Source organism: Sciurus carolinensis, chromosome X (assembly GCF_902686445.1).
Source record: "Sciurus carolinensis chromosome X, mSciCar1.2, whole genome shotgun sequence".
NCBI lineage: Eukaryota > Metazoa > Chordata > Mammalia > Rodentia > Sciuridae > Sciurus > Sciurus carolinensis.
The window spans coordinates 29,565,841-29,580,942 of NC_062232.1; the positions used below are offsets into that span (position 1 = coordinate 29,565,841).

The following is a 15,102-nucleotide window of genomic DNA, read 5'->3' on the forward strand; positions in this document are numbered from 1 at the left end:
ATGGGTAAATTACTTTCATTGATCTTAAAAGCTTGGTCTTAAGAAAGGTCCAGAAAAATGCCCACTACACCAAATGACATCATAAAACTGCAAAACCACGACAAATAAGTGAACTGCTTCTGGGTTTGGGGCTGTCGTAATATGTTTTCCAGTTGTCTGGTGACACCTGCCACCCCGGATTCTTTTGCCAGGCACCAGGGGCTTCCATTTCAGTTGCCAATTCACGCGGCTTGCGCGTAGACAATGGAGGCAGGCTTAATGCGCCTGCGCGAGCTCAAGCGCAAGCGCAGAGTCCAATGGTTGCCTAGCGACAGTCGCCTAGTAACTAGACCAAGTTTGTCCCGGGCCGGCCAAGTTCACAACTATTTGTCCACTACCGAGAAGGCAGCCATGGACACTGAGAGGTCCTCTCTCCTCCCCTGGGACACAGTCAGCCAGAAGAGGGACATTCAGCTGCGGGTGTCCCCGTCGGAGCTGAAGTTCCTAAACACGGTGGCTGGGAGAGTGTACCGCCTCCCACTTACTGTACATAATCTCGGCCGTTGGAACCGGAAGATACGGTTTCAGGAGCCAATTAAGCCACAGGTGACACACTGAGGGGTGCTGGAACCAGGACCTCTGGAGGGCGGGGACTCACAGAATGCCTTCTCACCTGAACACCTCCCTTTGCCACAGGGGGATCCTGTGGAGGTGGGGGTAGGATTGAATTCCAGAGGTTCGGTGGTTTAGCAGTGTATGTATGTGCTGCTGCCCCTCCCCCTTTGCTTGAAGCTGGGATACGGGGAGGGAGGGTGGGGAAAAGCTGATCTAAATCTACTTCTTCATCCTGAGTTTGGAAAGAAGGGAAGAGGTTCTGTGACTAGTACGAACCCCAAATCTGTGCGCCTTGGCTTCATGATTCTATTGTAGTTGTGTTAAACACCATGAGAATAAAATTCTCTATTAACAACTCTTTGAGTCATGAAGTACCTGATTCTCCAGAACTATGGAATTAGAAGAAAGCATTTTTTTTTAAATTTCACATATTAACAAATGTTTGTTGAGCACATAGTATGTAACAGGCAATAGATGTGAGGAATACTGATTGGACAAAATCCTGCTGTCTTAGGACCTAGAAACTAATGGGAACATTTTAGTACAGGTCTATCCATCATCAATACCAGTGTTCTGGGAGACTGTCTCTGACTTCTAACTTCAAAGTGGACAAAGTTTCATCTCTGTCTTACTGTTATTTTAGATCACATAAGTGAATGGATGACTATTAGTTCACAAGACTTTTGATATAGGAAATGTGGTAAGTTTTGATATGTAAACAACAAATAACCGGAATTTTTCAGAAGATATTCCTAGTGGTAAATCACAATGAATGCATCTGAATGTGTAAAATATGTCTATAATTATTAAGTTAAAGTTACATATATTTGTTAGTATATATATATATATATGTGTGTGTGTGTGTGTGTGTGTGTGTGTGTGTGTGTGAAAACCTGTTAATGGCTAGGAGAGCAATAAGAAAAAGAATTTTCATGTTCTATTTTCTACTCTTCAAAAAAATAATGTACTGTTTATGCGGATATGCACAAATCTCAAAGTAAAGCTTGATGGATTAATGTGTAATGTGTATACTTATGAAGTCACCACCTGTATCAAGTCATTAAATGTATCTAGCACACTAGAAGGTCGCTAGTGCCCCTTCCCTACATACAGTACCTGGAGTAATCACCCCATGGAGCTGATTTGTTAGATATCTGAATATCTATATATGGAGTACACACTATGCACCATATGCAATGTCATTCATCATCTATTTGTAGGTTGCTGGTAGAAAAAGAATACACAGTTCTTATTTTCCAGGGACATAGAGTTGATAGTTCTGTGCTTGATTTTCAATACCATTAAATGGATAGTTTTCCATTATCCATTTAATAGTGCTTTGCTGATTTGTGTAGCCTCTGGTTTGGTTAAGGTAGTCTTATTTGTAATTTCTCCCTCTCTCCTATGGCTCAAACTTCCTTTTCTTTTCACTCAACATTTTCATTCCCTTCATCTTCAAGAGCCCCTCCCTTCCCAAATCTCATCTACCTTTTAAGGTCAATGTGAGGTCTCATTTTCTCTAAGAAATCTTTTCATATCTTCCCAAATTATTTCTATCCTACTGAATACGTATTTCATTTACTAACTACTTTGGACTTGTGTCTCAGTGACTCTTGGTAAACATTAGTTTTGCCTAAGTGGTTGACTCATAAACTGCTAAGAGTAGGATGCAAAGCATCTGACATTAGAATAATTAATTTCAACAGGATCTATATTGTTACTGATCAAGGGTGGAGGAGGAAGATACTAAGTTTTATAGTCAGGTAGATTTGTTGTTTTGGCATCTTCACCTCTGAGTGACTTTAAATATTGGTATCACTCTACAATAAGAGTCATCTATCTTCTGAGAGTCTTAATATCAGCCTCATAGGACTTCAGCAGTGTATTGAGATAATAGATGTATAATTGCTTGATACATCATAAGTGATCAACAGTTATCAGTTCTCTTCTTTCAACCTTCATATTTTCCTGAAGCTAGAAAAGTTTAAGTAGAACAAAAATGTTTTTCTTTTTTGGTCTATTATTTCTTTCTGTTTCCTCCAAGTTATGAAACCCAGGTCTCCATGCAGAGAGTATATGAATATTGCATACTTCCTGTGTATGTACACATACATACTTCATGTGTATGTATATATGCATGCAGGAATAAGTTCTGGTGATCCCCTTCACAACTAAGTGACTACAGTTAATGTCTATTTTTAAATCGCTAAGAGAGGATTATGAATGTTCTCATCACAAAAATGACCAGTCTATGAGGTGATGCATGTTAATTAGCCTTATTTGCTCATTCCACAATGTATACGTGTATGAGAACATCACATTCTACCACATAAGTATATATAGTTATTTTTTGTCAATTAAAATAAAATTTAAATGGAAGGATTTTTGCTTTTAGGGCAGGAATAAAGACTATGTTTGGTTAATAACATACACTCCTAACTACATTTGCTCACATTATTTTATTTTAAGGAGTTAAGGTGTATAATTTGGGGGCTGGAGATACAGCTCAGTAGTAAATGTGGTTCATTGGTAGAGTGTTTGCCAAGCAGGTGCAAGGCTCTTGAGTTTGATTTCCAGCAACATATATATGTACACACATGTAAAGATGTATAATTTGATTCTTTTTTTCCCACGGAAGTTCAAACTGATATTGACCAATCTGGATAAGGCACTTGCTTCTGGTCTTCAGATGACAGCCATGGTGGAATATCATCCTGATAAAGATGAAGACATATTTGACCACCTACTTATTTCAATAGGAAGTAAAATAATAGAAATTCCTCTAATAGGGTATGTAATCTTCATATTCTGTATTTTCTCTGACTTATATCTATTGTTTCCATACAGCTGAACTTGAAGGACAAATTTTTAGATAATTTTAGTGTTTATAGCATTCCCTAGTATTTTTATTTAAATATATTACAAGCATCAAATAATTCATTGTATTATTAGATTTTTGCAAGTTCATGTTCATATTTAATTCAATTTTACACTATTGTCATATTCACGTCACTTAATTTTCAATAGGGTAGATTTTGGCTTAAAAATCAAAATGTTGCTCTTTTGAGATTGGTTGAAAAATGGATGAATATAATGGGTTTAAAACAAATAACTGACTTTGAGATTAATTTTGATATACATTATTCATTTGATAAGGATGAATAAAGATTCCTTTCTCTTTTTATACTTGAAAAGGATATTTTGACCCTAAGAACTTAGTGAGACCCTGTTTTAAAATAAAAAATACAAAGGGCTGGGGATGTGGCTCAGTGGTTAAGTGTCCCTGGATTCAATTCCTGGTCTAAAATAAAAAAGCCTATTTTGGTTTATTGTTAAATTACCCATAAAAATTATTGTTAAAATTTTAAAAATTTTATTCATACACACACATATATACATATACATACATATATATATATATATATACATATATATGTATGCATATACAGGCATGATCCTCCTTTTCCTCAGCAAAATGTAGTTCTATAGGTATTATTCTTTTGTCTATGTTTATGTACCACATAAAGATTTAATATTGGAATATTTATTGTTATATAGTATTAGGTATATGCTTCTTAATAATTTCCCTTATATTTTTTCATTAATATAAACTAAATTTAGATTTGCAATTATTTTGGTTCTCCATGTTATTGAGAAGTTCTGATTTATCACACCATCCCATTCTACCTAGGAATCAAATAGTTGACACATAGTAGGAAAGCTATTAATTATCACACGTATTATGTTACTTTTAATTTTTAAGTAGGGCAATTTTTAGTGCATTTTTTATTTTGGCATAACCATGACAGTGTCACTTAGATTTGCTTGCTTGTTCTGTGTATGTAGAGAAGGGTTGAGGATGCCTTTTGTCTTGAAAAGATTTTATCTTGTTCACACAATGTATACACTCTCTCATCAGAGTCCATTTCTCACCAAAGTTGTAGTATAAGCACAACATTATCCATTACCCTCTTTATGTGTGGGACAAGACTGAAGGAAGGGGTGTGTGTGTGTGTGTGTTTGTGTGTCACAGAGTTGCTGTTGTATATATTTTTAATTCAGATGATTGAAAATTCATATGCAATCGTATGAAGTAAAACAGTCCTTGTGCACTTTTTCCAGTTTGCCCCAATTGTAACATTTTGCAAAAGTATAGGATAATACCATGATGGAGAGATGGACATGGATATGATCTATCTTATTAAGATTGCCATAGCTTGCTTGAACTCCTGTGCATGTCTGTTTGTGTCTGTATTATTAAGTGCTGAACAATTTTATCATCTATGTAGATTTGTGTATCCACCACCAGTCAACTGAGAGGGTTCTAATACCACAAGGATCTCTCCTGTTGTTTTATTATACCTCCACCTACCTCACTTTTGCCTCACACTCTCCATCCCTAAACTGTGGAAACTGTAATCTTCCATTTCTAAAATTTGTTCCCTCAAATAGCTTATATAAATTAAATCATGTAGCATAATACCTTTAGGGTTGGCTTTTTTTTTTTTATTCAGCAATCTCTCTGGAGATTCAGTCATGTTTTTGACTATATATTTTGTTCCTTTTAGTACTAAGTAGTATTCCATGGTATGGTAGGTATATCGTGTGGTTTGCTTAACCGTTGATCATTTATCTTTTGCCATTTTCATGAAAATATTTAATGTGATATACTATTTGTTATGACATTTCTGAGGAAAAGGAACTTTTTTAGTTCGACAAAGTTTTTTTTTAACCATTATTTTTTAAAGAATAGAGACTAATATGACAGTTTTTAGTTATTACCAGTACACAGCTTTAATATTCTTGTACAAGTTTATGTGAACATAAGTTTTCATTTCTCTGGATAAATGCCCATTAGTGCAATTGCTAGGTCATATGATAATTGCATATTTAGTTTAGTAGAAAAATCCCAAATTGCTTCCCTTAGTGGCTGTACCATTTTGCATTCCAATGAGCAGTGTATGAGTGATACACTTTTCTCACATTCTTTCCAGTATTTCTTTGTCACTAGTTTTAAATTTTAGCCATTTTGGCAGCTAGTGGAATCTCATTGTAGCTTTAATTTGCATTTCTTTGATGACTAATAATGTTGAACATATTTTCATGTGTTTTTCTGTCATCTGAATATCTTCTCTAGTGAAGTTTTATAAATGTGTTCTGCTCATTTTCTAATTATATTATTTGTTTTATTAAGTTTTGTAATTTCTTTGTATTATGGATACAAGTTTTTTGATGGATATCTGACTTGAAAATATTTTCTCAGTCTATGATTTGACTTTTTATCTTTTCAACAGAAAATTTTGTACAGTAATTTTTTTTCTTCTTAAATTTTTATTTCAATTTATCAATGTTTTAATGGTTCATGCTTTTAGTGTCAAGGCTAAGATCTCTTTGCCAAAGCCTTGATCATGAAGATTTTCTGCTATTTTTTATTTTTATTTTATAGTTAGATCAGTGATACCTTAGGAGTTAATTTTTATATGAAATGTGAAGTTTATGTCAAGGTTTCTTTTTTCCCAATAGATATCCAATTGCTTTGACCCCCATTGTTGAAAAAGCTAACCTTTTCCATTGAATTGATTGTGAATCTTTGGAAAAAATCTCAGTTTAGGAGCTAGGAGCATTTCTCAGTACAGTGATTGCCTAGCATACTCATGTTCAATCCTCAGTACCACACACACATTCACACACACACAATCAGTTGAGCATATTAGTGTCGGTTTATTTCTGAGTTCTGTATTTTGTTCTACTGCTCTGTGTGTCAATTCCTTTACTGACATCATGCTATCTTAATTTACTATATAGTGTTTACTATATAGTGTTTCTTAAAATGTAGCAAAGCAGTTCTTCACACTTTACTGTTTTGTTAAGATTATTTTAGCTATTTTCATGTCTCAGCCTTTCCATATGAATTTTGGAATAAGTTTTCTGAGCCCACAAAAAAAACGTGTTGAGGTTTTGATAAGAATTGAGTTTACCATGTAGATCAATTTGAGAATTGACATCTTTATTATGTAAATTTCCCAATTTATGAACATGCTGCCTTTCCATTTATTTGGGTCTTTGATGTCTTTTACCAGCATTTTGTCATTTTTCAATACAAAAATCCTGCATGTGTATCTTCAAGTGTGCATCTAGGTATTTCATTTTTTGGAGTGAAGTGACTGTAAATGACTGAATTTTTTTTCTTTCTTTTTTTTGGTGGGGGGGTACTGGGGATTGAACTCAGGGGCACTCAACCACTAAGCCACATCCCCAGCCCTATTTTGTATTTTATTTAGAGACAGGGTTTCACTGAGTTGCTTAGCGCCTTGCTTTTGCTGCAGCTGGCTTTGAACTCGCAATCCTTTTGCCTCAGCCTCCAGGGCCACTGGGATTACAGGTGTGTGCCACTGTGCCCAGCTGACATTGAATTTTTAATTTTGGTCTGAACATTTTCCTTGATAGTATGTAAATATGATTTATTTTTATGATATTTTTCATCTCACCTTGCTGAACTCAATTTCTAGATTTTTGTGTTTGTGTTTTTAGATTCCTTGTTACCTTCTGTCCCATCTATTTTAACTGTTCAAGAGCTTTTATCATGAAGAAATGTGGAATTTTATCAAATTCTTATGATTACGGTTTTTTTTTTTTTTTTTTTTTTGTACCGAGGCTGGAACCCAGGGGTACTTAACCAGTGAGCCACATTCCTAGCCCTTTTAATATTTTATTTAGAGACAGGATCTCTCTAAGTTGCTTAGGGTCTCTCTAAGTTGCTGAGGCTGGCTTTGAACTCACGATCCTCCTGCCTCAGCCTCTCTAGTTGCTAGGATTACAGGGTGAGCTACTGTGCCCAGGTGATCATGATATTTTTGTAACTTATTATATTGTGGGTCACATTAGTTTTTGAATGTTGAACTAGACTTGTCCTTGTATACATGGGATGAATTCCTCTTGGTTATGCAGTATCATAGTTTTCCTGTATGCTAGAATTTGATTTGCTAATGTTATATTTGAGATTGCTGCGTCCCAATTCATGAGAGCTATTGGTGTATAGTTTGTTTTATTTATTTTTGTTTGTTTTGTATTGCCTTGTCTGTCTTTGGTGTAAGGGTAGTACTAGTCTCATAAAATGAATTAAAAAATATTCCCTCTTATTTTCTGGAATAGCTTCTTTAATATTGATACTATATTCTTTAAAGGGCGAAATTTGCTGGTGAAATTGTCTGGGCCTGGAGATTTCTCTCCAAGGATGTTATAAATCATGAGTCAGATTTTTGATGCTTAGTGGGCTGTTCATATTGCTTGTTTCATCTTGGTTGAGTCATTATAATTTGTGATTTTCAAGGAATTCTTACAGTTTTAAGTTGTCAAGTATATGAAGTTTCTAGTAATTTTTCCTCATTCTTTTAAATGGCTATAGCATCATAGCGATAGTTCCTTTGTTATTCCTGATGTCAGTGATTTGTCCTTTTATTTATTTATTTTTGAGTATTGCTAGGGGTTTATCAACCACTATTGATTTTTTTTTTAAATCTTTATTCTTATTGACTTTATTATTTTATTTTAAATACCATTGACTGCTGCTCCCTATTGTTTATTTCCCTCTCTTGATTTGAGTTTATGTTATTGTCTTTTTCTAGTTTCTTGATGTTGGAAATTAGATCATTGATTTGAAACACCCGCCCACCCCACCTTATATATATTTTTTTAGTATCAGGGATTGAAATCAGGGGTTCTTAACCACTGAACCACATCCCAGCCCTTTTTATATTTTATTAGAAACAGGGTCTTGCTAAGTTGCTTAGAGCCTTGCTAAGTTGCTGAGGCTGGCTTTGAACTTGTGAACTTCCTGCCTCAGCCTCCCCAGCTGCTGAGAATACAGGCATGTGCCACCAAGCTCTGCAGCATTCTTTTAGTTTTCTCCCATGTTTTTATATAACGGTTTTGTTTTTGTTCACTCGTACATATTTTTTAGATATGGAACTTCTTTGACTCATGAATTATTTATAAGTGTGCTAATTTCTGCACATTTAACGAGTTTCCTGTTGTTTTCCTTTTATTGATCTATACTTTGATTCTGTTAAGGTTAGCTAAAACATTGTACATGAATTAAAATACCTTAAATTTATCCACTTTTGTGGTTCAGAATACAGTCTATCTTGGTGAATATTCCATAAGTGTTTGAGAAAAATGTCTTATTTTCTTAGGCAGATTGTTTTGTATATGTAAATTAAATATTATCAGGTACTTGTTTTTTCTGACAGTCTTTGACTTTTGGGTTAGTGGGTCCAAATCAAAGGGAGCCTTTAGATGAGAATTTTGATATCTCCAACTATTATTGTTTTTGTTTTTTTCCTTCCAACTTTGTCAAAATTTTTGAGTATATTTTGAGGTTCTCTTGTTTAATGTGTACATATTTATGATCATGTTTTCCTAGTAGATTAATCCTGCTATGACTTAATGCATGGTTATTACACATAACCTAAGAAATCAATACAGATCTGTTTTTACTATAATTATTATTGGTATTATTATTGTCATTGTTAGATTTGTAAGCAAAATGTACTTGAAACCTAACAAAATAAATTCTAATTAGGCTAATTTATTTCCAGATAATTACTTAGGAAAGTCATGAGTCTTTGGCTTTTTGCGATATAGGAGTGATTGTAATATTTCCTGACTTTGGGGAATTTTTATTAGTACCAAACAGGGTAATATACTTAAGGGTACTTTGTAAACCATAAATCACTATCCAGCTATAAAATAAATGTATACTTAGGAAATGCGCATGTAGGACAATTTATTCACATATGGAAACACATGTAACAGGTGTGATACAGTGAACTTTAGAGGCATATGTGAAAAGTCATTAGTATCATTTTGTACTTAGATCTCTTTTATATCTTTAATGATATGTTGTAGTATCACGGCCTTTTTTTATTTTTATTTATTTATTTATTTTTATTTTTTTTGCGGTGCTGGGCATTGAACCTAGGGCCTTGTGCTTGCAAGGCAAGCACTCTACCAACCGAGCTATCTCCCCAGCCCACAACCTTTTTTTTTTAAAAAAAATTTGTAGTTGTAGATGGACATCATGCCTTTATTTTATTTATTTATTTTAAAACAATTTTTTTATGTGGTGCTAAGGATTGAACCCAGTGCCTCATATATGCCAGGCAAGCGCTCTGCCAGTGAACCCCAGCCCCAGCCCCATGACCTTCTCTTACTTCATCATATTTTGTGTCATTCAAACTATTTTATTAAGGTCAATTCCAACTTTTCTGAGGAGGGTCAAATGAATGTATTATCTACTTAAGTGGAAATTCCCAAAATGAATTCCGAATATGTTTTGAGAAATGCAAATGTTAAGGGGTAGCTTCTCAAGGTGAGTATTTAAGAGGGTATACCATGCACTTTAGATGCATAAAATCTAAATTTTATTAAAAAATGTATCTCATTCTCTTGTTTTCACATCTTTATTTCTTAATTTCTTTTGCTGACAACTATGCTTGCTACCTGTAGACCTATAAGGAAACCAAAATGTGTTTTTAGGAGGTGAAAGTGTCTATGTTTGTCTCCTTATGAATTTAACTATGAATTTGTATGATGGTTAAAATTAATTAGGTAGTCCTCTGTTCTCTTTCCTTAGGCTGATTCCATCCTGTGAATTGGAAATTGCATCATTAGTTGATTTTGGCACATTAGTTGCCAATAGTAAAGTGTATTGTAAAGAGACCAGAATTATTAACCATGGCAAAGCTCCAGGTAAATACTTTGTCATATAAATTCATTTACAATTTTAGAAGTATTGGAATTATTTTAAATGTATCCCTTGTTTTATTAATAGATTCTCTGAATCATCAAAAAATATGCCTTCAAATCATCAAATATATTTTATTTGAAATAGATCAAACCAGAAGCCCTTAAATAGTATGACTGTAAAGGGCAGATAATGCAATAATTCAGGAAAAATGAACCTGCCTTCTTATGATACTGATTAATACAGACTGACTCTCGGATGATTGGTGACCTCCCTTGATATAGGTCAGATGAGGCTGGACACAGGAAGCAGGTTTATTGGCTGCAGCCTGTCCAGAGTGGGGCTTTCACCTAAATCAATTCTTCCCTCTGAACCCCGAGTCCAGAAATATTTAGATCTCTATACCCAGTGTGCAAGAGCGGAGGAGGGGGACTTAGAGGCTTAAAATTTGCAGAAGTCTACATAAAAGTAGTTTTATTTTTCCCCTTTGAGTTCACAGACAGTGCCTCGTGTCTAATTTTTTGATTATTCAGAAACTTTTAGACACTTTACCACAAAAGCAGAAGTAACGTCATGATGCCCCCAGGCAAATTTAGTTATTGCAAGACAGAGCAATAGGAAATAGGAAACCTAACCACATTTGAACTCATTTGCAGAAATTCATGCTGATAGTCTAGGAACAATTATGGTGAGAGTCTCTGGAGAAGCTTAATTCAGATTTTTGCTGGAGAAGTGGGGGTGCCACTACACCCTGAGAAAAGGAGGGAAGAAGGTGTCATAGAGGTGACTTTGTCTTTAGCACCATCCAATGACAGAATTAGGGCACAGTGCCTTACTATCTGTGTGATCTCGGGGGCAAAATTTTTTTATTGAACTTTAGATTCTTTATCAACTGAGATTAATATAATGTATGATTGTTAATTATATATACCTTAAAATGGTGGCATGGTGTCTGGCTTATCGTAGGCATTCAGTAAGTATTTATCCTCTTTTGTCACTAGACAGGAGAGGATCTTTCTGAGATTGCTATGGAATACATAAACCAGATCTTAAATCCAAACTCTTTCCTACTAACTGTGGTAGTTATCTGGGGCTGCCTAATTGATCATTGGGAATGATTAAGACAAAGATGATCTATCACATTACTGATTTTTTCCTAGGGTATGAAAAAAAAAACTGATAACTGTTCTTCATTGAATATTGCTCATTATACTTACAATGTTTTGATTTTTAAATGATTGAATGTCCACTGCCTGTGAGTTGGTGAAATATTAGGCTCATTTGTAGCATTACTGCATTGTGAAGGATAGACTCATTGAAAGTGTTTATAGACTGTATGGTCCTGTAGACTGTGATTATACTTTAGAGCAGTGATATACAACTGAGAAATTTTTATTTGTATTATTTTACTGTTCAAAATTTCTCTTTACTATTGTTCATTCATAATTCTTCAGAGATTAAATCACAATAATATATCCTTTTTATTCTAAAATCTCACCAAATTAAGTAGTTTTATTACAACTGAAAGCCCTTGGTACAAGAGAACTATGGATTTAGTTTTAGTTGAATATTTCATGTGATTTAACTAAGTGAAATAAAATAAAATTAAGCTACAGACCTGGGTCCACATATTTTTGGAAAATAATCCCAAGTGGCTTTTAGTATTGTATTAAAATTTTATATGTAATGTTTTGTACTAACTTGTCTAGGTATATAATTGAGTATTGCAAAATGATAACTATTAACTTATAAACTGAAACAAATTGTTATCAGTGAATCAGATTTTCTTATGACTTTGTCCCTCACTCTTGGATTTGATTCATATTATTTTTCCACCATTACCAAAATTGATATTATGTATTATATTCACAATAGTGAGTTCCTCTGAAGTGTCATAAAGTCCTTATTTTCTATGAGTACGTATACAAATTAATGATAATAGCAATGTATATTCATTAAGAAAAACACTTCTGCAGAAAATAGATTCCACTACCAAAGATTATTTTAATAAAATTTTAAAAAGTATTTCACATGACAAATATTTTATAGTTTTAGAGTCAAAGTTAAAATGCTTACAGACTTATATCTATACTTAAGAAGACATTGAAAAAACACAGAAGTTTTATGATTTTTACAACTTTGTTTTTCTCTTTCTGGTAGTGTTGCTGGAGATATCTTTGGTTTTGTAGACCCCAAAGCTTATCCATGTAACAATTTCTTATGGTTTATTTTGATAGCCCATTATGGATAACCATCCAGGGATTTAACCAAAAAAAAAAATGGTTGAATACATTTTTTTCCTTTCCCTTTATAAAAATGACTCCTAACTTTCCTCCTGACTTCAAAGTTGTGTTCACCTTTTCTTTCTGAAAAGATGTGGTTCATTATTTAAGGTGTCTCTAATATTACTGCACTACAAGTTGGTGAACTCCATGTTCCCTTTTATGATTTTATCATATGGATAATATTTCTATTGTCTTTCAGTTTTTATCTTTGAAAGTTGAAAAATATTATTTTAGCATGCTTTAAACTGAACATCCTCAATTATATGAATATATTTTATAGCGTAATAATGTATAGCAGTTGCTAAAGTGTGGCAAACCCTAAGGAATCCTCACATTTAATGTACAAAAAAAAAAGGAACAGCAGTTTACAAAAGAGAAATAAAGAGAGGTAGAGGTAGTAGAAAAAGAATTATAACATTAATAGCTAATGTTTACTGAACACAATGTATGCCAGAGAGTATGGTATGCATTTTATTATTGATGCAGGTTGACTGGAACTTGACAGATCTAGCTCAGCTGGGTGCTCTGCTTCAAGCCAAGGAAACTGAGCTGTTCTGTTCTCACTGAAAGTCTGTGGGTCAGCTGGGTGGATCTGCTCCACATTTTCATATTCTAGGGCATAGGCCAAAGGGATAGCAAGTACTCAGGCAAAACATTTCTCAAATCCCTATCATGGGAAATACATAGGAAATACATATGGATTGGAAACTGGCATGCTGTTATGGTTTGGATGTGAGGTGTCCCCCAAAAGCTCATGTGTGAGACATGCAAGAAGACTTGGAGGAGAAATGATTGGGTTGTGAAAGCTTTAACCCAACCAGTGCATTAGTCACCTGATGGGATTAATTGAGTGGTAATTGAAGGCAGGTGGGGTGTGGCTGGAGTACCTGGGAATTGGGGCGTGGCTTTGGAGTACATACATGTACATTCTGCTGCCAAGGCCTCACCTCGAGCCTTGAGGAATGGAGCCTGCTGTCTATGGATTGAGACCTCTGACACTGTGAGCCCTCTTATAAACTTTTCCTCCCTAAAATTGTTCTGGTCAGGTTTTTTTAGTCCCAGCAGTGAAAAATCTGACTGAAACACATGCTATTAATTCCATTCATATATTATTGGCAAAGCAAATCACATAGAGAAATCCAGTGTCAGGAGATAGGAAAACATACATTGTATATGGGTTTGAATGCAGAGAAGGGTGAAAAATTGGGAGTCAAGAATCTAATCTTCCACACCAGCTGTTGCACTTTGGAAGAAGTAACTCAACATTCTGAGTGTCTATTTTTATATTTGTAAAATGAAGATAAATGATTGAACCTATATCATAGAAAAGTTCTTAGTATAAATGTATAAACATAAGTGGATAATATAGTTCAGCTATTTATAAGACTTGAGTCCTAACACAGTGCTCATGTTTGTTGGCTTACCCTGGCATCTGGAGTTACAACTAAAGCTGTTATTTTTGGTCAACACTAGACTATCTTGTCTGTAATATCCGTCCCCTACTAAGACTGTGAATGAATCATTGTAAGGTTCCATATGTAAACCATTACTCTTATTCTCCTTAGGTGTTTTAAAACAGACTACCAGGGCCACTACCCATTCTCATTTCTCCAGCTAGTGGTATTGTGGAGGCTAAGTCATCAGTGATTGTCAAAGTTGATTTCTGTGCAGACCAGCCCAGAGTTGTAAATGAAGTGGCAAAGTAAGTATATATTATGGTTCTTAATTTTAATATGGGTCTTAATAACTTTCCTGTTTACCCTTCAGTTGTACCTTTGATTGTATATTAGCTTCTTTTTTTTTATTCTGCATTCATTCATTGAGGTGCTACTATTTGCCAACCACCCGGGTCTCAGAAATAGGAAGAACTAGAGAATAGTGTATTGGTACACAAAACGGGAACTGCTGTTTTAGATTTTGTGGAGTGGATCAGGGAAGGACTCCACTAACAAGATTAGTGTTGGTGATGGAAGTGAATTAGGGAAGTCATTTCAGGTAGAGCAAGTAGCAGACTTCAAATCCTAGAGGTGAAAAGGCAGTTTACATATTGTGGGATCTGCGGCAATGCAGAGTCAAAGGGATAGAGATGCAAAGTGATGCCAAATGAAATCAGAAAAGCAGAATGACATAGATCCAGTAAAGTGTCTTGAAGGCCAGAACTTTTGTGAAGTATGTCTGCATTCATTAATGGGATGTGCAAACAGTACAATGGGTAACCACCAATATTTAAAAGAATGAAGTAAAAAATATCAGAATACATCTTACATAGCAAGGGAAATGTTGTTTTATAAATCTTTCACTGTGTGTGGATGTGTATTACTGCATTGCAATGTAAATATATTTCTTACTGAAGACCACAGTCATAAATGAGTGAGAAAAACATGTGAGTCCTGATAGGAGTATAGGTTTTATTGTGAAGGCTGTGATACCTCAGGAAGGCTTTAGGAATGGGAATGCCTTGATGAGTTTGCATTTTAG

The 15,102-nt window shown here is 34.6% G+C and overlaps 1 protein-coding gene across 1 annotated transcript in view; it reads left to right on the plus strand.

Moving 5' to 3' along the window:
• Positions 1–390: 390 nt before the first annotated feature.
• Cfap47 (cilia and flagella associated protein 47) overlaps positions 391–15,102 on the plus strand; it is a 403,733-nt gene continuing 389,021 nt past the window's right edge. The window contains 4 exon segments of the mRNA XM_047535909.1: positions 391–585; positions 3,233–3,384; positions 10,229–10,358; positions 14,202–14,326. Coding sequence (XP_047391865.1) covers positions 391–585; positions 3,233–3,384; positions 10,229–10,358; positions 14,202–14,326 — 602 coding nt within the window.